This window comes from Aptenodytes forsteri, unplaced genomic scaffold (genome assembly GCF_000699145.1).
Source record: "Aptenodytes forsteri isolate BGI_AS27 unplaced genomic scaffold, ASM69914v1 Scaffold53, whole genome shotgun sequence".
NCBI classification, from domain to species: Eukaryota; Metazoa; Chordata; class Aves; order Sphenisciformes; family Spheniscidae; genus Aptenodytes; species Aptenodytes forsteri.
This window is the reverse complement of record NW_008795909.1, coordinates 8907259-8931917: the sequence shown is the minus strand read 5'-3', so window position 1 is coordinate 8931917 and position 24659 is coordinate 8907259. Positions and strand designations below refer to the sequence as shown.

At 46.3% G+C, this 24659-nt stretch overlaps 1 protein-coding gene across 1 annotated transcript in view; it reads left to right on the top strand.

Annotated features, from left to right (window-relative positions):
* The first annotated feature begins 3932 nt into the window (after positions 1–3932).
* PLXNB1 (plexin B1) overlaps positions 3933–24659 on the top strand; it is a 39088-nt gene continuing 18361 nt past the window's right edge. Inside the window, exons 1-14 of the mRNA XM_009284416.2 lie at positions 3933–5069; positions 9681–9863; positions 10288–10416; positions 12253–12353; positions 13044–13176; positions 13886–14042; positions 16924–17032; positions 17127–17235; positions 17864–18724; positions 19153–19278; positions 20370–20492; positions 21494–21587; positions 21840–22006; positions 23050–23201. Coding sequence (XP_009282691.1) covers positions 3936–5069; positions 9681–9863; positions 10288–10416; positions 12253–12353; positions 13044–13176; positions 13886–14042; positions 16924–17032; positions 17127–17235; positions 17864–18724; positions 19153–19278; positions 20370–20492; positions 21494–21587; positions 21840–22006; positions 23050–23201 — 3578 coding nt within the window. The 5' untranslated portion in view covers positions 3933–3935. The remainder of the gene's footprint in view (positions 5070–9680; positions 9864–10287; positions 10417–12252; positions 12354–13043; positions 13177–13885; positions 14043–16923; positions 17033–17126; positions 17236–17863; positions 18725–19152; positions 19279–20369; positions 20493–21493; positions 21588–21839; positions 22007–23049; positions 23202–24659) is intronic.

Below are 24659 nucleotides of genomic sequence, written 5' to 3'. Positions count from 1 at the left end.
AAATCCATAAAGAGCTCAGTAGTGTAGCCTGTCATGAAACCATCAGATTTAAATGTAGGTTATCCTCCTCCTTCCCGTCCTCCCAGAGAGGTGGTGACGGGCTTAGCTGAAGAGCAAGAATAAAAAAGGCAGTGATGCCCCTGCTTGAGAAACAACTTGGAAAATTAAATCAAAAGACACTGCTGGCTTGCTTTCTCTCAATTTTCACATAGGATGCGAATGCTTCTAGCTACTGATAGCCACACACTCGTGCTCATTTCTAATGTATGTTTGCTCACCTAGCAATAAATACAAATTCATTTGCTAATGGCTCTTCAGCAAAGAGCAACAAAGAGCACTATATTCAATGTTTACCCATTGCGCAGAGCGATTAGAACTAGCTTGCAGAACATGCTGTACTACCCTTTTTTTTTTTTTTTTTTTTGTCTTCTCAGCTGCCCTCTGTTCTCCCAGAGCCATGAGGACTAGATAGTAGTTTCTTACCTGGAACACCTTTGAGAACTAGCTCTTAACAAAGTGACTTCTACGGGGATATTGGTGAGTGAAAGAAGAATAGTTTCAGGTCAGAGCTTTGATCACAGCAAGACCTGCTTTCGATTATGGTCTGCTGGAATGAAGGGCTAGTTGCTTTTCCATCTCTTTCCAGTACAGGTGCTCCAATAGGTAAAATGCTTTCAGTGAAACATTAGGGATAGATTCAACTACAGATCAAAGAGCTTGTAAAAAGATCTGTGTTGCTAGAGTGGTGTCATGCGCTGGGTTTTGAGTTCAAGTACTGGTGGCATGTATAAGTGTTAGTTCTGCCCCGGCAGTTGTCAGTGACGGTACGTGGTGGACAGAGCAGAGTCTTGCAGCTTGTAGGCGTGACCTCTAGCCAGAAAGCCAGTATTTCAGAATTCATAAATTCTGAAGACACATATGCCGATTTTACTGTGTAAGTGCTGGCATAGGAAGGTTGCATTAGCTAGAAAGAAGATTAGAGATTCCTCTAAGTGGTGTAATGTAATGATGTCTTGTGATCCTCAGCTGCTTCCAGATCAAAGACTCTCTTCTCCATGTCAGTGTGGCTCTGTCACAATGTAGTCAAGCTCCTGCTGTTGGATGGTCATCAGCTTATTGTTTTGTTTGCAGGCATTTTAAGCTTTGAAACTGAGGAGGCTCCAGACAGAGTTGCACAACACTCCATCGTGACATCTTCATGATGGCAGTGCAGAGGTACCGAGACAGTTGTGTGGTTAAGGAGTTCCTTGAATAAAGTTTTCTCCAATAAAAATGGTGAAAATGCATAAAAATAACTCACATGTTAGAGTTGGGGCAAGATACGTTCTGCTGATGTAAACCCGAGGTGGTAGAGTCAAGTTAGAGCTCCATCCTTCAGTCTACATGTATCTACTCGCTGGCTTTATAAATACCCCTCATCAGGCTTCACAGATAACATCTCCCGCATGATGAGGACCTCTGTCAGGTGCTACAATGCACTCTCTCACCACCCTGGAAAGAGACTCCAAGACTAGTTCAGCGCTGTTTGTGAACCTGGCTGAAGCAGAGTGTGTTTGTAGCACTGAGAGCAGAAAACACTAAGTGTCCATTATCAGGGCAAACAAAAGCCCTAGTGTGCACGTAACCTAAACACAGCACTGGTACGGTGTGAATCAGGGGCTGTGTGCTTTGGGGGAAAGCTGCCAGCCTAGAGCCAGCATTCCTACGTCCGGGTATATCCTGACAGTACTACCTACTTACCTACAATAACCGTGTGAAGTGGAGCTTTTCCAGAGCTTCACAAAGCCTATATTTAATAATGTGTTGTATTTATAATACCTTCCATCCGCTGGATTTCACAAGTAGACTAATCCTCTCAACTGGTCTTTTGGTAGAGCAAAGATGCCAGTTTTACTGACAAAGGAGCTGGAAAGCAGACTTTCGTGGGTTGTTTTTTGCAATAGCAGTGAAATAAAAGATGGATCTAGAGTCTTACAGTTATTGTTCTCACAATTGCTACTGTGTTTTCTGCACACTGTGTGCTGGATGTTGTACAGACAAGTGTAAGACACAGTTTGTGTGGTGAGAAGTTTGTGACCTAAATTGGTTAAGTCCTGCAGTAAATGTGGGGGTAGTCTTCTCTTGAAATGCTGCAGATCTTTTTCCACCTCTGTGCTCTAAGCACTTCTGGGCTAATAGCACTTTGAGTTTACCAAGAAGATCCAAGAGGGATGATGCTGTAGGAGGGAAGTGATGATAGTTTTCTTAGCTTTAACTACAAAATTAACATCACCCCTGAGGAGCTGAGTTGCCAAAATGAGCACAGCAGATTACAGGCCAGTTCTGGAGGAGATACTGTACCCATCAGCTCTGAGCCTCTGGCCCAGCGTGGCATCTGTGTAGCTGTATGTAGATTTGATAAATTGTCTGCAAGAGGGAGGGAGGGAGGGAAGGACATAGATTCACAGCTGCATCACCACCTACTTCTCAACTCAAATAAGGTGGTACTCATAGTAAATTATGAGTACTTGCAGCTGCTGCCCTTTCTCCATGGAGAAAGCATTAATCTAAATGTTGCATGTACTTATTACCACGTTTCCACCATGCTGTGGGATTCCCTGTGCTGTTCAGGACAGTTGTTCCCGTCTGTGGCATGGCTTGGGTGGTGGGTCACAGTAGATTTCAAGAGCGGTTGATCTAAAGATCCTCTGGAGAGGAGCAGAACAGGTCTGGTGGTTCCCTGGGTCTGTCAACACCCACCCCATCTGGCCTTGCCTGCACTTTGAGGCATGGGACAGGGAAGGAAGGGAGCATTGTCCACAGAGCAGGCATGTTTAAATCACCGTTTACAGTACTGGTAGAGGTGCTGTGGAGAGATGAGTGCCATCAAGAGATTTCTCCCCTGGAGAGTGCAGTAACAAGTGAGGAGGATAAGGTGGTCTCCCCCTTGCCTGGACATGCCGCATAACTGCCCAAGCAGATGGGGGCCCACGGAGGCTGGCTTGGCAGGGCTGGGGACAGACTGGTGGCCCCAGGGGGGTGGCTGTGAACTGCTATGACTGACTCTGGAGGCCTCATCCTGGCACCCAGGTCCTGCTTGGGTAGGTGATGCTCAGTGGCAGAGATGGCATGAGAAGGTTTCTTCTGAAGCACTGGTGGGAGAGCCTTAGACCCAAAAGAGGCTGATAGCCATAAGTGATAAGAAAGAGAAGGATTAATTATGATATCTAGATCAAATACAGAGCAAAGGGGTTATTAGTTTGCTCTGAATTGGATCCTAGCTACAGTTTATTTAAACAATAGTCCTGCAGGTTGTGTTTATCTTGCACAGTGATTTGTTTTAATGTGGTGTTGCTCATTAATATATGCTGTGTGCTGGCTGCTATAGGAATCTGGTCCTGTCCTGGAAAACTTCCAATATAGCATCATAGGAAGGAGTTGTGCAGGAGTCGGGTTAAACATGGCTTTTTCTGATGTTACAAGAATAGTGATCAGCTTTAATATTTGAAGCACCTTCTGTCACAGCATAGATAGGACCTTTCTCCTTAGGTTATGTCCCTGGATTGATGAATCTGTGCTTTGGACTGTTTATTCAGCAAGTTTAGTACAAGTCCTGGGCTTGTGAAGAGAAGCTCTCCCCAGTACCACTTCTGGGAAAGTTCCCAAGAACATTACTTGCAGCATTGCAGCTTCTCCTGAAGATGCTGTGCCTGTCATCTTGGTGTGGAGATGATTGAGTAAAGTCTCTGATACTCCCGCAGGCCTCTTTCTGTTAGTGTTTCCGCAAACGTCCCGTGTTGGTTCTTTGTGTCTAGCTCTCTGCTTTCTATGGTTATTCATGTCCTCTTTGCCCACCTCTCATAATAAGAGTGCTATTGAAGGATTTTGAGTGCTAATCTTCGCTCCTGGTTTCCAAGGAGTTATAACAGCCTTTCCTCTCTTGCAGAGTGTTTACCATGCCTCTGGGAACGTTCCTCCTTCCTGTTCTTTGTTTCTTGGGAGCAGCAATTCCACGGGGACTGCAGTATGTCACGTTCTCGCGCAATGCTACGAAATTCCTCCACCTGTCTATGGACTTGGAATCCGGGACCATTTACTTGGGGGCCACCAACTTTCTCTTTCAGCTGACATCTGACCTGCTGATGAAGAATGTGGTTCAGACTGGGCCAGTTCTGGACAGTAAAGATTGCCTCCCTCCGGTCTCAAAGCTGGAGTGCCCTCAGGCACACTACACCGACAATCACAACAAGCTGCTGCTGGTGAACGCGGTGCAGAAGGAGCTCATTGTGTGTGGCAGTGTGCACCAGGGAATCTGTGAGAAGAGGAGCCTCACGTCCATCGACCACGTCCTCTTCCGACCAGAGAGCCCTGGTGACACTCAGTACGTTGCTGCCAATGATCCCAATATCACCACTGTGGGACTCATAGCCTACTCAAAGGATGAGGTCCCCTTGCTGTTTGTGGGACGAGGGTACACCAGCCGAGGAGTTGGAGGAGGGATTCCTCCCATCACTACCCGAAATCTCAGGGCCCATGGAGGGGATGTTCAAGCAACAGACTCTCACTCCATTTTCTCCTATGAAGAAACAGCAAAACTGGCTGTGGGCCGGCTCTCCGAGTACAACCACCATTTCATTAAATCCTTCACTTACCGCTCAAGTGTCTATTTCCTGTTCTACCGTCGGGACCTCAAATCTCAATCACGTGAGTACAAGACCTACATCTCGCGAATCTGCCTGGATGACTCTCATTATTACTCGTATGTGGAGTTACCTCTGCTCTGCCAGAGCAAAGCCACTACATACAGCCTCCTGCAAGCAGCCTATGTCACCCAGCCAGGAGAAGGCCTGGCCCAGGAGCAGCTGGCCACCAACGGAGAAGTGCTCTTTGCAGCCTTCTCTGCCTGGCAGGCTTCTTCTGGCAAACTGAGCGAGGAGTCTGCGCTCTGTGTCTACGCAATGGAGGAGGTAGATCGCCTGACCAACTGGACTAGGGATGTTTGCTACATGAGAGATGGGAAGTCAGAAGAAGGGACAGAAGTGGCATATATTGAATACGATGTCAGTTCCAACTGTGTCCAGCTGCCAGCGGTAAGTGGCTTTGCACCTTTTCCAGGGTAAAGAGTAGTCTGCAGCGTGTTCTTGTGTTGCTTTGTGTTCCTGAAGTCAGCCCGTTTCCCACAGATGAATGTCGAAATCTGTTTGGGTTAAAAGTCTTTGGGCTCAGGCTCTTTCTTTGCTACTGCAGCAATGCAATGCAAGAACTGTTGCGTCCTGTTTAAGTACAGTCTGTCTCATTGCTGCTGCAGCTCTCTGCCCCACATGGGCAGGTTTCCTTGCAGAGGGAGATGGACTGTGTGTGGCAATGGGGAGGGCATCTGGTGTGACCTGGCCCTGAGGCCTGTCTCGTGGCAATACCAGGCGAGAGCACTGAAGCTGCAGTTCAGGTTGTTCTTCATCAGTAATTTTATGTCCTGGTCTGCACTGCAGGGAAGGAGAGGAGTATGTGCATGTGCACCTGTGTGTCGGGAAGGGAATTTAAGGGGTGTGCTGTGTCCCTGTTGCTTATGGTGAGGTGCATCTCACAACATTTTCCTGCAAGGGCACCCAGGAACAAAAAAGAACATAAGCAAAAAAACAAGTGTCAACAAAATCCTGATTTCCTATAGACTGCATTAGTCCTGGAGAATTTTGTGCCCAAGGAAGACCTTTTCCTGACCTGGCTTTTCTTTGTCTCCAGAGCTGTAAGAGGTGATAATCCTTCTTTAAATTCTACGACAAAGGCATGATGAGATGTTGCAGGATAAAAATGTGAACTGAAGTGGCTGTGACCCTGAATCCTTGCAGCCATGCTGAGTCTGGCAGCCACGCTGGCTGGTGCTGTGATATCGGGGACGGTGGCACAAACACAGAGCAGCAGCGTTCTCCTGGGGCGGTGCTGGATGCAGTGTCCCAGCATGAGGCTCTGTGGTTGTAAGTAGCCTGTTTTCACCGAGGGCGTTGCTAGTCCTTAGCAGAACAGCATGTTATCTTGTGTCTTCCTTCTACAGAACAGGCTGTCCAGATAATTGCCTCTTCCCAGCCTTGTGCTAAAGAGCAAAGTGGTACCACAGAACTCTGGAAGTCTCTGGGTTTGGATGTGTAGTCCAAAACTGGTTTTAAAATTATGGTTTTCCTTTCAGTAGCTAAAGCTGACTGTAGAATGCTTGTGGGACAAGGGAAGGATAAAGAACAGACTTGGAGGAGGACAAATATAAGGTCAGGAGGAGTACATAAGATTTGGGAAGCATGAGACTGCCCAGCTTGATGTCTTGCTTTCACTGTGTTTCTTAGCCATGCCCCAGGTGTCCTTTGCGGGGCTGCGTGGAAGGAATTGTCACAGGTGATTTTTAAGGCAGCTTGAGGGAGTTAAATGTCAAACTGGTGTGAGCACTTCAGAAAAATCCTTCATTCAAAATGATGTAGAGTCCCCCTACCATTTGATCCAGTGGAGAAGTGGGTGCACAGGGTGGGAGAAAAAGGCCAGTCTCTGCGATGTGATTCCTGGCGCATGATCCCAGGGTCCCAGCTGCACGGTTTGGCACTAGTGGGCTGACTAAAGTATGGCATCTTATTAACAAGTGTGTCCAATGATATGTAAATGTCCTAACAAACTTTATCCTTCACCATTCAGTACATGGTAGCGGTTGTTGTTAAGATTGTATCTAACAACACTTAAGGGTCTGTGCCAGCTCCAGCCTGCTCCATTCAGTGCTGAGTGGAAGCGGCTGTCAATGAACATTTTATGCAGGAACAGTTTTAACTCGGTTTCAATGGTGGCAGCTTGTGCTGTATGTAAGAATAATGCTAATTAATTTCATGGTTTTCTGCCTCCAAACCAGCATGTGCGCAAGGTATGCCCTTTTCCCTAGTTCCACTGCCTCCGATTTTTAGCCCATCAGGAGAGGCTAGGATTGAGTTTTACAGTTCAATACAATCTCTTCAACTGGAAAAAAAAAAAAGCTTGTTTTCATAAGAATTTCAGAACCAGTTCATTTGTTCAGTTTGCTGGAGATCCATTAGTCTTGAGACGCAGGAGACTCTGTAGATGCTGTTAGTGACTTGATAATTGGAAGTGTGAAACATGTTTCTGCAAGGCTTGGGAAAGCTGCATATCTTCTGTGGGTGTTGTTTTCAAGGTATGTAACTTGTCCTTTTGCACTGAGCTTTCAGTCCTCTTCATGCGTAGATATAGATTTGTCCTATTGTTGCTTCCTGCCTGTGCAATGTAGGAAGCGCGCACCAGAATTCACAGCAGCAGCTTCATCCAAACTTGCTGCATCACAGAAGGACGCTGGATGATCCCTGAAGTGTATTTTCTGCTACGTTGCCAAGATGTTATTCACTGAAAACAATTCAAACAGCTTCTATGTAAATTAATATAAGCACTTTATACAGTTATTATGGTCTTAATCCTGTAGAACGGAACAAGTTTCACTCTTGACTGTGATTAACTGCGCTGCAGACAGTCCCTGCGAGGCCGCAGGCAGGCTGTGCCAGTGCTGGGAGAGCTTGCACGGGTCACGTTGGTTTATGGTAGATAAACATTGCGTGTGAAGTGACTTGCCCTTGGCATCACATATAGGCAACAGCAGTGCTGAGCACAACTGGGGTACAACTACTTCTGATTTGTATGCGGTTTTTTTTAAGCAAACTTTGAAAAATCAGCCTCAGTAGTGAGGTCATTAGGCTCCAGCATTTGTCTGAATTGATACAAAGGTTGCAAAAGATAGCTAGAATCCCATTCAAAATAAACACTTGATGCTTTTGAGTATGGAAATTTGGCTGTGGCCCACTTCTTAATAAATCTTATAGGAACTGGACAACTGGAGAAATAGAAATCTTTAAGTTACAAAGAGGTGGTTGGAAGAAGCTTAAGAATCAAACAACAGAGCTGATAAGAATAATATATCTGTCACTAAAAATGAATGATAACTTAAAGGGTGGTAAAAACCAACAATCATTAAAAGTTGTAACCTCCTCTGAGGCTTTAAGCCAGAGCCTTACGCCTAGCGTGCAGAAAATCAGTTGAATTGGTATTTGAAAGGAAAACAATAAAGCATCAGAATGAAAGTAGCGCTAGTCTAATTGGCATGGTTTCTTACATGGAACCGCTGTGTCAAGCCTTGCTTCCTTGCTAAGATAGCAATACATTTGAGAAGTGAATAGAGGTCAGCAGGTTAAATATGTTTTACCATGGGATTTCCATAGATTTTGTCAAAAGCTCCTGATCACTTTTAGTTTCTCCAGGAAGCAGTCAAGTGTTAAAAAACAAACAAAAAAACCCCAGAGAAATGGGAGGAGAGGGGGGAAAAGGATCAGGTTTTCCATGGGGTTGGCGAGAGGTGATAAGCAGATGCCTCAAGAATGCCACGTTGTGCCTTTATCGCTGACCTCCGGCGGGGGTGGCTCCATTGCCTGGTGCCGGATGGTACCGTGCGGCTCAGTGCTGCCAAATGCAAAGCCACGGACATCAGGCAGAAGGAGTATGTAACCCTGCTCACAAGGAGTCTAAATTCAACCACATTGCCCGAGGCAGGAGAGGGAGCTGGAGTTGGTGTGGACTCGGAGTAATGCCTCTGCTCCGCACGAAGCTTTGTAAGAATAATTAGTAAGGGGCTGGAGAGGAGGGTGAAAATGTTATCCATAAGGGATTTCATGATGAAAATCATTAGTTGACACAAGCCACATTGTTTGAAGACAAGCTGCTGATGAATTAAAAAATGGTGGTTTTAATAGTAATTGTTGGGTGAACAATCCTGCATTCAGTCTCCAAAAGGATACTGTAAAATTAAAGTGGACACAGAACAAGGTGTCAAGAAAGATATAAAGCAACAGAGGAACAATCCTAGACAAGACTGAATTTATTACTTTGGAAAAAGATGAATCATAATGGAATATCTTCTCTCTACACATACAAAGAGTAAATAAGTTGGCAGCTTTCATTCTCTCTCCTTTAGAATTCGGTAAGTGAAGGTTTGGTGGGACTGGGAGGGATCTAACTGGAACAGAAGGATGACTGTTTTTGCACAGTGCTGTGGAGTTAATTTTCAGAAATCTCACAAGACTCAGAAGAACTGAAGCAGTGTGCAGAGATGACTCTTGTTTTGACTTTTTGTGGGTGTCTCAATTTCTATGTGTAGTTAGTAAGCTCTTTGGAGTTGTGCTCCACCCTGTGTTTATTATCTCCTGATGCTTTGGGACTCTACTTCAGGCTTAGAATTTGTAGGTGATACAACAAAACCATGCTAATTGTTGTAGGTGGTTTTGCACTGGAAGCAGGAATTCTCATCTTTTTGTTTTGTTCTGAAAAATACAATGAATGTTCCCGAATGCTGTATCATGGCAGTGTATAGCTAGTAATGTTTTTTGGAGAACTTAAGAGTTTAGTAGAGGTTCAACGCATTTCATTACTGATGCTGAATGGACTTGCTGAAACGTCTGCAGGATTCTGTGAGGGTACAAACAGCCAACATACCTAAACTAATTATTAAAAGCTGTTTTTTTACTCTCAGTAAAAAAGCTTAGAGGGGTTCAAAGCTGAATTCACTGCTGGGGCACCTGTTTAAGGAAGGGGATGGTGGGAAGTGTTAAAGGTGCTAATGTTCCTTGTATCCATTTTTTTTGTACTGATTTCCCTGTTCTTTCCACTCCCCAAAAAAGGACACCCTGTACGCATACCCCTGCGGCTCTGACCACACTCCCAGCCCTATGGCCAGCCGGGTACCCTTGGAAGCAGCCCCGCTTCTGGAGAAAACAGAGGCCCGTCTGACAGCTGTGGCAGTGAATGTGGAAGATGGCCACACCATTGCTTTTCTGGGAGACAGCAGAGGGAGACTGCACAAGGTATGATCTGGATGCGACAGGAAGCAAAGAGGATAAAACTAATCAGGGATGCTCAGTTAGAAGGGGAAAAAAGGCAATTTCTCTTGTCCCTTGGGAAGTCAGGTTCCTACTAAAGATCATTGCTATCAGATGGTCTCTTCTCACACTGTACTGACTGTTGAGAATGTGAATGCCCCAAACAGTGGTCATGTTGCCTTTGGTTACATCTGCACTGAGCCAATGTCAGGGCTGGTGCTTCCTACGTGGCTTCCGCAGGTATTGCTAGGCACATGCTTCATGTGGCTGAAGTTACTGCATTGAGATTTTGGTGGGAGGTTGGAATCCTCACACACAGCAGTGGTTCCAACTCGTTCCTGATGTAGTATGGGTGTCCCCAACTCCTGCTGTGATACTTTGCCTGCATACAACTGTGACTCTCTTGCAGGTGTACTTAGGAGCAATGGGAGATGCACACATATACGCTTCTTTAGCTATCCAGTTAAATAGCATGGTGAGCAGAGACCTGCTGTTTGACCAGTTGCAGGAGCACCTCTTTGTCATGACCCAGTCAATGGTAAGAGCAATAAAATCCCTTCCACAGGAGCGTTGAAAGCATTTGAGGTCCAGACAAACTACTGACTGGAGTGGGGGAGGCAGAGAAGCTGTGTGTACAGCTAAGCCTGTGCTGGGCAGCAGCTGCCTACCAGTCTGGCTTTCGGGGATGGGGACTGGCCTTTTGCAAAAGCTGGAGGAAGTGTGGAGGAAGTCTTGTTACCCTAAACCGTGGCTTGTTTGCACGTGCATTTCCCTAAGTCAGTCAGGCTGTATCAGCAGTGATGGAGGAATGTGAATGGCAGGCTATAAAAGGCTGCTCTATTGGCATGAAGACAAGGGACTGCAAATTCCTGGGTTCCTCTGTGTTGAGCAGGAACTGTTTGGACAACAGTTTGCATCTCCATCTGAGCAGAAGAACGTGAGCCTTCTGGGTTCGTAAGTAATGTGACCTGTCTTGGTTTTGCAAAAGATTAAAAAGAGAAAAGGGAGGTTTTGTGTAATTAAAACTGTGGCACTTCTCCTGTTTTTAATCAGTTAACAGATTAAGCTGTTCTTCTGTAGGCATGTAACCTACAAAAAGCAGAAATGTGTGGGAAGTGTCTTCAGATAGCAGAGGTGTGCTCTGACCACGTATATAACAACAGTCTTGCAGATGAAATCAAGCTGTATAAGGAACCATGCGAGGCACCTTTCCCTGTTCTCCTGCTTTCTGTAATTCTGTGTGTGCCCAGTGGCAGTTGAAGGAAAAAAGGCATTGCGATGCCTCAGGCTCTTGGGATATTGGTGTCTGCTGAGTAGGAAATCCAGCTATGGATACTTCATTTGAGAGGATTTGTACAACACCACTCATATCAGCTCCTTGAGCTGGAAAGAAAAGGATCCTCCTAGCAAAGGAAAAAGCAGCCCTTGAGTTACTCTGAAGGAAAGAACAAACAAAAAATGAGAGCATGCTGGAAAACCGCTGCTTCCCTTCACACCCATGCCCCCCTGTGCACTTTGAGATACTCAGAAATTTTGTAACACTTCAAAGGAGGAGTTGAAATCTGTGAATGGAAGAAGATTAGGGAAATCTGAACTATATCCTTAGCAGTAATTGTTCTGTCAATTAAAAAATGCAAATTACATCATGTACTTAGCAAAAGTAGTAGGTCGGGGATTAGAAGTTGGTATTTTAAAGTAACTGACAGTGTAGTAGCTGAAGTGTAGTAGCAGATTAAAGAAAGGGCAAGAGGCTGAAATCAGCAAGGATAATAAGTTAAAGCAGAAGTGTTTTGCAAGTAAAACTTACCCCCAGATGGCACGAGGTTTTTGTTCCACATTGATCAAAGCTTCTTGGCCTACTTTCAGTCAAAATGATAGTTCTGCCAGGTAGAGCTGGGCAATAGCGCAGATGCATTCAGAGGCCTCAGCTGGAGCTGCTGTCTCCAGCTTCAGTCACCTACATGTCAAGAGAGATGATCTCCCATGACAGAGTCCAGAAAAGCAAAAGACTGAATGGTATTCAGTCTGCTATTCTTTGATCCATTTTGTTAAAATATAGTTTTATCACTAAATAAAGTCTCCTTCTTGCAAAAAGTGTCACAGGTAACCTGTTAATAGTAACATACTTTGCTTGCCTCAGTGCCTCTGTACAGCCTGATGTTTAGAGATGTCCTTCAGCAATATGTGAAATGGCCATTCAGATGGGCTCTTGAAACTTGTTCCTTTTTTTCTTTATTTTTATGCAGTATTGGGGATTAAGAAGTTGTTTCAGCGAGCATGCAGATGATAGAACTTGCTAGTTAGGCAGAAGCAGCTATAGACCTGGGGCCTGTGTCGTGTGTGCTGTGTTTTCACTGATTTCTTTCTCTGACAGGTGGTAAAGGTTCCCATACTGGAATGTTCCCTGTACTTGGACTGTGAATCCTGTCTGGCACTGAAAGACCCCTACTGTGGCTGGTGTGTCCTTCAGGGGCGGTAAGAAGGATCCCTGTTCACCTGCAAGGATTTTGGAGGGATAGTGTTTAAGGATTGTGTCCACTTACTCTCTTCCTTATGTTTGTGTGTCTGGAGTTAAGTTTATTTTTAGTTCCTCTACGGGATATTCTCTCTAACTTACCATTTCTCTGTCTGCCTCCCTAAAACACCGCCAGCAGTCACAGTTGCACACAAGGGTGTCTTTCCATTACTTTTTGGGTCTTTGGTCACCACTCATGATGCTCCTGCCCAGTGGATTTCAGCCTGGCTTTAGTCTGACTGCAGCTCAAACTGCCTCATTTCAAATGTAGAGAAACTATCTTATCTCTTCTTCTGATGTCACTCTCTTATTTAGCACTCTTTTTCACTTCTTTCTCCCCTACTGATGTTGCTTAATGAGACATGGTTTATTCCAGCGTGTCTGTCTGCTTGCTGGCTCTGTCTCCCTGTAAAATGCCATAGGAACTAGTTTATGACCCTTGAAGCCCAAAAAGTGCCTACCCATCTATATTTTGGCAACAGTTCATCCTGTTATTGAAGGTGGTGGGAGGCTGGGACTTCCATGGCTTGTGTAGCTGCTTCCCCAAGATTCTAGCAAGGCTTCAGACAGCCAGCGTCAGCTTGGAAACCGAACGTGTCCTGCTAGGACTGCACAGATCTCTCATAAGGCTTCTTGCTATTTCTCTGCAGGTGCAGCCGTCGCTCTGAGTGCTTGCGGTCCAGGTTGAGTGAGCAGTGGCTCTGGAGCTTTAACTCTACACAGCAGTGTCTGTCTGTCCAGTCATTAACTCCAGCCAATATCAGCAGAGAGGAAAAGAGAAACGTGAGTGGTGATGATCCTCTGATGATGCTCAAGCATGTAGAAAGTCCCCTGCAAACTCTGAGGAGCCACAAGTCTTCCTGTTGCTTTCAGTGGGGTACTGAATCACTGAGCCTTCAAGCACATGTTGTTTGCCTCACATAAGGGACTTAACAGCTTGGCTGTACCAGGAGATAATGTCATTGTTTTTTCCCATAGAACTAAATGTCCTTGCCTGCTAAGAGTTACTGGGTATTCCAGAGTATTTGATGGCTGCTTGGGTGGGGTCCCTCCTTGGCTTAGTATCTATAAGGTGCCTGTGTCTGTGGTTTCACAGTGTTTCTGACACTTGCTGTCAGGAAGAACTGAAAAGAGCTACCCAAAATTATGGCTTCAGTCTGGCATCTGAGAGCTGGCAGAAAAGCTATGAAGGTGCTGCAGTGTTTTGAAGTCTGTCATTGTATCAGGAGGTGGCAAGAACCTGTCTTTTGCTAGAGACTTGGGCAAAGGGGGAAGTTGCCAACTGCTTGGTGGATGCCAAGTTCAGTTTGGGAATGGCAAGAGATGATGAATGAACAGTCAGTCCTAGAACACATTATAGGAAAATGGGTGTATATGTAGATAACTACTTTATGGGGCTCTTACTTTGAAAAAACAGAACGAGAAAATTAGATGAAATAAAGAAGAATGTGTTAGAGGACAAATTATTTACTGGATATTATTGAATTGGTAGATATTCCTGGCTATCTCGGACTTACCTTCTCTGCGTGAGGAAGAATTTTACTCATGCTACTTTGAAGATTATGAAAGCCCAGCAGTTCTGACAGAGTCAGGAATCATGTGTCCTTCTCCAGATCCCAGCCAAGCACCAGCTTTGCCAACAGGAGCAGGTCAGTGAAATGCTTTAAATGGAGCATGATAGGTCTGATAACATTGTTGGGAGAAAGTACGTTGTAGGTCCGTCAGGTTGCCAGGATTAACAGCCATGCGTGTATGTGGTCTGTCAGCAGGTGTTCATTTCATTCTGTCATAATATCTGTTTGCTTTCTACTTCTGTGTCACACGCATCCTGTGCTATTTTGGGCTGTTGCCAAATTCCAATGCCAAATTCTGGTAGTTGGAAAGGAGATCCTGCTTGAAGGGTTGTATGCAAATCTGAATATGATCTGAAATGCAGTCTAGAGTGGTGGCTGGTTTGGCAGCTTTGCCATAAATCTGGAGAGAGAACTCTCTTAAATACTGTTTCATTATTTAAATCAAACAAAATGCAAACCTTCTCAAAGTTCATGTAGTAAGTGGGAGAAGGAAGTACATGTAAGGAAAGGCAAGAAGAGACCCACAGTCCTTAAAGTTAGAAATGAATCTGCAATGCGGCATAACCTCAGAAAATACATAGTCAGCCTTCTATTACTGCAAACAATAACTGGCTGAGTATTGCTAATTGGCCACTCTAAAGAACCTGGAAAGTTCTCAGTTTATAATCTTTGCATTGGATTTTACCCAGCCTGTCAGTGTGAGCTCTGATGAGCTGATCTCTTCAAAGAGCTTGTTCATCTGAAGTAAAAGGCAGGTGCCGGTTGGGAAGCATTCCACACGATTCACCTAAATGGCTAAACAGATTTTCCATGCAAGTATGCAGCTGGCTAATAGGTTTGAAGCAATCTCCACGGACATAACATGACAGCAGAACCTAGCTAACACACTAATTCAATCTCAAACTCCTTCATTTTCAATATTATTTACAATGTCATTATATCTGTTGGCTTTCACGCTGCTTTAGTCTGGAACAAACCTAACAGGTCTCCATTCAGGGTGGTCAGGCACAGAGGGAAAGGGCTTCACACACTGCCACTACAGGCAGAGTGGGCAGGACTGGCTTCCCTGTTCAGTTCTGCAAATGTGGGCCTGAATTCAAGCACAGTTGTGAAAAATCAGTGTAGATAAAGCTGCAGTCTAGTTCTCATTATTCCAGGCTTCAGATATTTTTATTGACTCCTTTGTAAGTCAGTCTTGCTTTTATTTCCAAACTCCATAGATGCTTTACCTATGTTACTTTCATACTGCATCTCTGAGGCTTAACAAGTTGCTTCTGTTTTCTAGCCCAAACTTGCTCATGGATGGTTTGTGTCCGTTTGCTCTATTTGTGTTGTCCTTTTGCTTCCACAGCTCTTCTCCCACTCAATGAACTATGGCCAGGTGTTCTTAGCACAGTTTCACCGTGCTAACTGTGCCAACTTTTTCTTCATTTTCTTTTGTTGCTCAGACTTCCTCTCTCCTTCACTGTATTGCTAGCCCTTCTTTGCACGGCTTCTGTGCTCTGCTAAGATGAATTTGAAGCTGGTAATCAGAATCATACGCTGTTTTCTAAATGAGGTCTCATCAGGGCCTTAGCTACCGGCACTTTCCTATTCCTACTTAGAATACTTTTCCCAGCTCACTAAAATATTTGCCTTTTTTTCAGCTTTGTTTTAAAGGTTGCATACCAGCTCATCTGTCACTTTAAGCTGTTGAGCTCCAAGTTGATAGCAGAAACTCTTGCTCTCGATTTGCAAGTGCTCGACCTCATCTTCTGTACTGTTGAACAGCATTATTGGCAGTCATGGGAAATAATGGCCTTTTTGGAGAAAGGAATATTTATAAATATGGTGTCATAACCCTGAAATCCTGGGAGGTGTTAGCCCTTCCACCACTGCCAAATGCAATCACCTCTATGACAGTGATGGGTGTTGACAGTACTGCAGTGACTCCTGCCTCCAGCTGCATATGATACCCTTATTTTCTCCTAATCGTGGGTTTTCATACACACCTCATCATCAGCTGTTTTACTAGCATACTGCTTCACTTGTCATGCTCTCAGGAACCCAGCTTAGGCCTGGCTGATCCTTCACCAGGCATGTTAATTGTTTTGTTGTGAATATAGCTTGCTTGCAAGAGGAGGTCTGAATTCTGTGAGAGGAATGATGGACAAGCTTCTTGTTACTTATTTTTATAGCAAACTGTCTTGGAGAAATGGCAGCTCCTGGAGTTGAGCAGAGCATGCAATATGTTCCTATTATTTGGAGAACTAATACCTAACTCTAGGGTTGGGGGCATTTGTCTGGAATAAGATTAATTAGCTGTTTTAATACTGTCATATGCAAAATATCTCCTTCAGGCTCATGCTATCAGCTGCAGTAAGTTTTGACCATCTCTGCAGCTATTTGGTCTATCAGAAAACAGTGATAGTCTCTTCCCAAAGAAAATTGGGCTATCCTGAGGCTTGTAGTTGATGTGAAACCTGGATTTAAAGCAGATAAGCCTTCAGTCATTGCAAGTGAGATTACAAGTCCTATAAACCTCTTCACTGACTCACTTAGTCTGGACATAGAACAAAGCTCTCAAGGTGAAGGCAGGATGTGAAGGGCCTGTCAGTTCTAAGGGTTTGGTTTTCCTTTGGATGACAAAGGAAGACAATCAGCTTTGAGCCTGGAGTGTTACATCTTCCTCTAATACAGAGATGACAGTGGAATTATAGCACATAAAGATGGAGGGATCTTCAGACTAGTCTTCCTTCCCATGGGTTGGCAAGAGCTGTCATAAACTACTCCTGACAAACTTGTCCAACCTGTTTTTAGTGTCCGTAGGATAATCCAGTGATTGAGATGCTAGAAGCATGGAAGGGAATCTGTCTCTGTGTTTGACAGTGTCTTTTCTAAAGCGTGCTGTCTCTCTTAACAGTATGGCAGACTTATAGTAGCTCCATTTCTAAGGAATTTTTATTTTCATTTTCAGATCATGTCACCATAAAGCTCGTAGTGCGTTTCCATGACATCTTCATTGCTTCTGTGGACTTCTCTTTCTATGACTGTGCTGCAGTGGCCCTGCTGTGGAAATCGGCACCGTGAGCATCTGCTTTTTTCTTGTCTGTAGTTATAGGGAGGGTGGCTGTCCCTTCCTGGGTCGTCTTAGCAGCTGCTTTTCTATCATTGTTCCAGGTGCCAGAAGTGTGTGAGCAGTCTCTGGGGATGTAACTGGTGCATCCAGCAGCACCTCTGCACCCACAAAGCAGCCTGTGAGGAAGGAACCATTATCTACAATGAAAGGGTGCGTCTCCTACTCAGTCCTAGTCCTATGTGCTGTAACAGCCTCAGTGAGTTGCATTGAGTCAGATCTCTTCTCAGGTAAAACAGCAGCTGTCAGTCACATCAAGCAAGGGGGTGAGCTGCTGGAGCAAAGCCTCCCCTTGGAGCGACACAAGGCTCTGCGTCCCTGATGTTACAAGGCCTTGCTAGGTTTCTGGGGAAGTGCCATCAGATGAAGCAGGTCACCCTTCTCCTGGGGTTATCCAGCTTGTGTTTTCAAAGCGAGGGACAAGAGCAAGCTGTCAGGGAGGCTGCGAGTGGGGAGGTGGAACAGATGCCCAGTTTGTGGCTGCCACAGGTGGCCTTGCAGTTTTGTGGGGGATGAAGGCAGGCAGACCTCCCTCTGAGTGGAGGCAAGGGCAGGCATCTGTGGGAGGAGGGAATGTTGCTGGATCTTCTGCACTGTGAGCATTCCCCAGTCCCATCCCAGGACAAGGTGGCATGAGACGTAGCTCTCATTGAAATCCAAAGGGTGAAGCAGCCTCTTGTGAACACTGCTACGGGAAGTAATATGGAGTGTTTTTCTGCTTGGGTTTTATTCTGTTTCGTTTCTTTCTCTCTTCTCACCCCACCATGTTGTTTTTCTCTAGGCTCAGATCCCAACCTCAAGTGTGTTTCCTTCTTCAGCAGCTCCCCTCACCAAGTCCTCTACCACAGCCCCAACTGTGGCCACAAAACCTGTCACTCCCCCCGTGCTTGTGGTACCAAGCACTGTGCCCCCCACAGAGCCCAACCACGTCACGCTCTCTGCAGCCTCGGATACGACAACTAAGCCTACAGAAACCCTCAGCTATACATACTTGACTCTCTCAGCTGAAGCAGCCTCTCTCCAGGCCGTCACAGAATCCCCTCTACCACCACCAGCAGACAAACCTGCTGCCACTGTGCCAGAGACAACTTCTCCCACTGCATCTGTCCTCACCAGCCCATCCAAAAACGTGGATCACGCAGCCTTGCCCACTGAAGGGCCAGTCACTGCCCAGGAGCCACGGCACACCGACCCGCCCACCACCCTAGTGGGCAGCCCTCTGCACACGTCTGCAGCAGCAGTAACACCTTCCCCTCATGTCACCAGTTTCAAGTGGCCTCCGAGTTCTTTTCCTGCCACAGAGGCACTGACACCTGCCATCCCATCTCCCCAAACCCCCAGCCAGGTGCCGGGGGGCCCTCCTGCCTCTGATGACTCTCCCGGATTGCTGGGAACTGAACTACCTGCTTCAGAGCTCCCACCGTCGGCTCCCCCAGACTGGCTGCTGGAGGAAGGCACAGAGCTCCAGGACACGGAGGACTGGATGGATTTGCTGCAGGCTGAGAATGAGACATCTCCCTTCTCTGCTTCTACTCTTCTGTCGGGTGATGGCGATTCTTCAGAGAGGGATGTCCCTGACTTTCCCAGGATCATCCACCCTGACCTCGACTATCAGTATGATGCCCCTGAGTTTTGGGAGGAGGTAAGTTGCTGGACTTTTGAATTCACAGCCTAAGGCTGTAACACTTTGAAATGTTCATACAGACTGCTGGTCTAGTATTTCAGCACACAGGAGAGGTTGTGTCCTCTGAGAGTGTAGAAGCTGACCACTGTAATGTGTGGAGTGAGAAGTGGCAGCCTGAGGAAGAAAAATGTGTGCGAGGTTCCCAGGACTTGTAGAAATGCTGCTGGCTTGAAGATGGCAGCTGCTGTGGTGTCCAGCATATTCACAGCTTTCTGCTGTTCACCTCTTTGGGCTCTTGCATTGCTTTCTTGTAACTTCATGGTAAAGAAGCACAGCCGTGTCTTCGTTCAGGCAGGGCTTTGTTTCTCTGTTGGCATGTTAGGCTTTGATTTCCTGTATCAGAGCCACGGAGGTCTCTTTCTCTAAAGACCCGTGTTTGTTTTTAGAATGAAGAGCTTAGCTGGGGTCCAGATGCATGTCCCTGTGTGCAGGGAATCCAGGGATCTTCGCTGTTTCCAGTCAACGTGGCGAGGAAGATAACCCTGCTGGGAAAGAATTTCCACCTCTATCAGGTAGTCAGCTCAACGCCATCAGCATTGAGAAATGCAGCCTGTCCACTGGACTGCTAAAAATATGTGTAAGAGACAGTTATGGCTCTGCCTAGGTTTCTCCTGTTTGCAGAAACACCTAGAGGAATGACCTACTTCTGTGAATAAAGAATTGCATAGCTGGATGTATTGGTGGGTAGGAGGTCACCCAGGGAAAGGGAGAGTACAGGTGTGCACCAACCTGCTGGAGATCTGCATGCATTTGGATTAAGTTGCACCTGTGCTGCTCTGTAGATGGTAGTTCTTGGAATAACTTCCTGCTGAATCTCTGCTGATTGTTTGCGTCTCCATAAGCTTAAGTCAAGTCATCTGTTCCCTTTCCTTTCTGGCATGCTCATGTTAATGTGGCTATTCCTGTCATACCTGAAACTTCTGCAATGGGGAAAACCACCCTTGAAAGCTATGTTTCTTGGGTGTGCCTCTGATAAAAAGTCTCTTTGCCTCTCAAGACAGAAGACTGATTTAGTAACCTTTGACAAACAACCGCCTCAGAACTTGCAGCCCACAGACTAATTGTTACTTTATATGTTAAACCTGATATACTGCACTGCTCAGAGGAGCAGAGCTGGTTACAGATGCATATCCATCTTTTTTACAGAAAGTGTCTAAGCAATTCAGTGGAAGATTTACAGGAGAGAGAGAGAGAGAGAAGAAAAATACACAGTGTTTTTTGAGGTGCACTGCGCTAATCTGTGTACTCCACTCTTCATTTCCAAGCTAGTTTTTCACAGAGACATACAGGCATAGCTTCACAGTCCCACTGTTTTTCCTTTAATTCCTCCTCCTGTGCTGAGTTCTCCCCGCACTGACATACACGTGCTCCCTTCCAGGTGTTTGTTTTGTGTTGGTTTACCTTTCATACATAGAGGCAGTGACAGCATAGAGAGCCCTTGAATACAGCATAGAGTTGGCATAACGAAGGGAATGAGGAGCACGCTGCTTGCACAGTAAGTGGCTTGGTAAAAAGTACTGAATTGGAGAGGCAGGAGTACACTGTCGTGTAGGAGGAAGCTCCGTGTAGTTGAGAAATGGTGCCATGTGTATCTTCTCTGCAGGACCAGCAGTGGGACTATGAGTGTGTCCTGAATTTGGAGGGGAGGACAGTGGTGATGGATGCTTATGTGGAAGGAGAAGAAACAAACCAGTCCCTCTGTTACATCACCTGCCAGATGAACCAGGTGAGTGCTTGGAATACGATGCCATTTCAGAGTTCACACTGGTGCTGTTTTTGCTCAGCAAAACAGCAGGCTGGAAGGCAAGCTCTTTGGGGAAAAGAGCATGTTTTGCAAAAATATTTGTAGAATATTTAGCACTATGGGGCCCTCATCTGTGATGCTGCTGCCTGGCGGTACTGGTATCTTCAACTTGCAGAAAGACTGTGCAGTCTGAGCCACGCAACCTGTTGCTGCATTTGCTGTAGTACGGGATGATGCTGTCCCTGAATCACCACTCATTGCAACCTGCCAGGACAGTGCCACTTCTGCTTTAGCTTGAGGCACTGTTGTTCATGGTTCTCTGGATCGTGACTTCTTCTGTGATGGTGGTCCTTTTGTGAAAAGAAAAAAGCTATTAATATCAGTTTTGTTCTTAGTGGTGGAAGCTAGCCTGTGGATTGCAAGATTAACAGGCAAAATTAAAACAGCCATGTACATTTCTGGATGATGTGTGGATTTTACTTAAGGCAAGATTTGCAAGCAGAGGCGATATTTTCAGTTCACAAACTCGTATAGTTAAGGGAGAGGAACAATGTAGGCTCTTGTGCACACGAGCCCTGCGGACCAATTGTAATCGTACGTCTTCAGCTCTACTGAAATTACAGAAATGCCAGCTTGGGCAGTTTTCTGAGCAGGTGGCTCGTAGATAGGAATTAGCCATTTAGGAATGCAGTTAGGAAGTTAGACAAGTATTGTTGTGAGCACACATTTGTTCTCAATGTTCATCCTAGTGAACCAATGCCTACTACTCTTTCTAGAGCAGAATTGTGACTGTGTGAACCAGTGAGGACAGGCCTGTGCTGCCACTGCCCCAGCTAACGCAGCCTTGTCTGCACTCACAGGAAGCTCCGTACAGGCTGTATGTACCAGTGCACTATGCAGGATGGATACTGATGCTTTTTGCCTATTCAGCTGGCTTGTTTGTGCTTCTAAGTCCTTTGTCTTGATGGTCTTTGTCTTTGCAGTACAGTTACACAGCACCTCAACTCGAATTCAACGCTGTGGTGTTTGTGCAGAGGCGGCGACACCTTCGAGTGGACAGTGCTGCAGACCTTCACGGTAGGAGTGCAACACCTCCCCAGCAAAAAGACAGTAGAGGAGGTGGAAGAGAATTGAGAAATCCTCGAATGAAGCTTTTTGCATTTGTAGTAGTCCTATCACAGGGAAACTAAGGAAAACGTACAGCCTCATTTCTGTTGCTTGTCACAGGGCGGGGAGGAGGAGAGGGTTCTGTGCAAGATGCCAAGTTGCTGGATTATTCTGTGCCCTAGGGGATGTTTGCAGATGCCTCTGAATTTTTCTCCTTTGCAGTGACTTTTTACAACTGCTCTGTGGGACACACTGATTGTAGCCGCTGTCAAACAGCTGACTCAAAGTACAACTGTGTGTGGTGTGGAGGTGACAACCCCAGCTGTATCTTCAGGGGCTCCTGCAAGGAAGAGATAGAAGACCTGTGTCCAGCACCTCTCATTCACTCTGTGAGTAACTTGCTTGCTAGCGTACTGCACCCGGGGCAAGGAGGGCTCCATTCTCCAGTTGAAATCAAAGGGCTGTGAACTCAGAGTGCGACAGTGCAGCTCAATAATACATTGGCCATCTGAAGAGCAAGTTAGTCCTATTCTACTGTGATCTCTTGGTGGTGTGAGGGTGCTAGACTTTTGTGCTGGGCTTTCAGTTTGCTGATAGAGAACAGTGGGGAAAGATGCAATTGTATCTCATGCGAGCTGAAACTGGCACGCCAGTCATTCAGGAGCTGGGGAAAGGGTCCACAGATTGGATCCTCCAGCTGTCCCGAGCCAGACCCTGAAACAGGTTGGCCCAACTGAGCCTGGGGCAAAGGAGGGCAAAACCGAATGATAACAGCACAGCAAGGATGGGAAAGGCATGACAGGTTACTGGAGTTAATTATTTTTGTCTGTTTATTTTAAATGTTTCTTGCTAACTGCCACATGACAAGTGTCTGTAGCCATGTGTCCCTTTTGCTGTCAGCTTGTCCTCCCTCTGGTGGCACACAACATCCATGTGCTGCATCTTGTCTTAGTTTATCTTGGATGCTGCTCAGGGACAGAGCTTTGACGTCTGTGCAGCATGCAATTCATTGTTGTACTGATGCTGAGGGGGGAATGGTGCTTGCTGCTTCAATACTAGTAACGTGTATTGGCTTGTGCATTCCCACTCTTCAGCAGAAATGCCCTATGGAGTGGTCAGCATGTTGATGAGAAGACAAAGCAGGGCAGTCCTTGCCTTAGAAGTCTATAGTGGATTATCACCTCTGGGGGGGACCGCTGGCAACAGTGAGATATGGGAAAGAAGGCTCCGACCATGGTGTTCTTTATGGCCTTTCTTCTGATGAGGGTGCAACCTGGTACTAGTCCAAGCCAGTAAAAGGAATCCATAGCAGTGACCTGGCCAAGCAGAGTTTGTAATGGGGCAAGTGAAGGGCCCTGTGCTGTACATCAGTTGCCAGACTGCAGAGGTCTGAGATACTGTGACATTTACACATGTGCGGATGTCTTTGCAGGTGTACCCCCTGTCTGGACCAGTGGAAGGTGGCACTAGAATCACCATCACTGGCTCAAACCTCGGGCAGAAACATCAAGACATTGCAGAAACTGTCACTGTTGCAGGAATTCCCTGTGCCGTAGATGCTCAAGAGTATGAGATCTCTAGCAGGTAGAGTATCTGTGAAACCTCCTCCCAGAGGCAGGCCCTGGCTTTTCCCCCTGGCTCCTGACACCAGCCTGAGATGTCATTGCCTTTGCTGTAGCAGGTATTGAGCCTTGCCCGTTCCCCAGGGAGTGCCCCTGAGTAAGGTCACTGATTAGTTGCACAGGCAGTGACCTTAGAGAGATAAGGCTGTGTACAAGGCGATGGCCAAACAGTGCTGCCATATACCGACCAGGCTGCCAGTACAGAGCCCGCAGGCCGCCCAGATCAGGGAGTCACAGGCTCGGAACCATGCAGTTTTGTGGGTGTCTCTCCCAGCCACAGGGTGATTTCAATAAAGCGAAGGACATGGCTTGTGCCAGTGTCACTGCTAGGAAAATATCCTGACCATGTTAACACAGGGTGAGGCTGGGAACGCGTGGTTGGAGGTTACGGCACAGATTCTTGCCTCTGCTTGAGTGGGCACACCCCTAGACTGTCATTCTTCACTCGCCAGCCAGGACCTCCCGGGAACAAACCCAATGAAAGGACCCTCTCAACCAGGGACAGACCAGGGAGTCCTGGTGGGCCCTATGCCACTGGTCTGGTGGCTGGGCGTGCCCAGCAGGCCACACAATGCTTGTAAAAGTAGTGGCTAGGAGGAGGATGAAAAGCAGAAAGACCTGTCCTGCTGAATCCAGCTAATGTCAGTGATAGAGAACCGGGTAGCTGGTGTGTCTGGCCAGGGCAGGACCATATAACAATGCAGGTGTAGTCAGGTGTTGAGAGGTGTGACTGGGGGGTAGCTAGGAAGCAAGGAGAAAGGAGTATTTGTGTAGTTGGCCTGTGGCAGGGCAGGTAGGTGGGAGCCTTGGACAAGGGAGGGAGAGGAGCCAAGCAACCACCAGGAGAAGAGGAGAGCAATTGTGAGTAACCTCTCATCAGAGCTGTCACAAACCCATTTTTCCATTCCATGGTAGCAGTAGTTGTAGCACCCTTCCCTCTGGGACCCAGGTAAGATCCTGCTGGGAAATGGCCTGCTGTGTTGAGCAGTGTTGTCTTGTCTGTGCGCCTTGTTTGTCTGGATCCATCGGCTTTCTGTTTTCATCCTAGAATTAGAGCATAATCTTTCTGGGGTTAGCAGGTTAGCACTGTCTTTGTTCTGTATCTGTAAATCACTTGGCATCACAGGGTCCTGGCTTGGGACTGCACTGCCTAAGTTCAAATTCCTGAGCCTTTTTGGTTGAGGGGATATAGCTGTGAACCTGGAACCCACTCCTGAGCAAGGCCCAGACAAAATTAATCTCCTACTGTGTAGGAAGGCTGGGAAGTCTCCTGCAGAGTAGGTTTTCTGTTAGCAAATCAGCGCTGTAACATGGATTCCTTGCTGCCCTGTTCTAAGTACAACCTGACTTTTCACTGTGTCAGCACCTCCCATACCAAATTATGGCTGGGAAGAGGGCTGGGAAGAATGGGTGGTGCAGA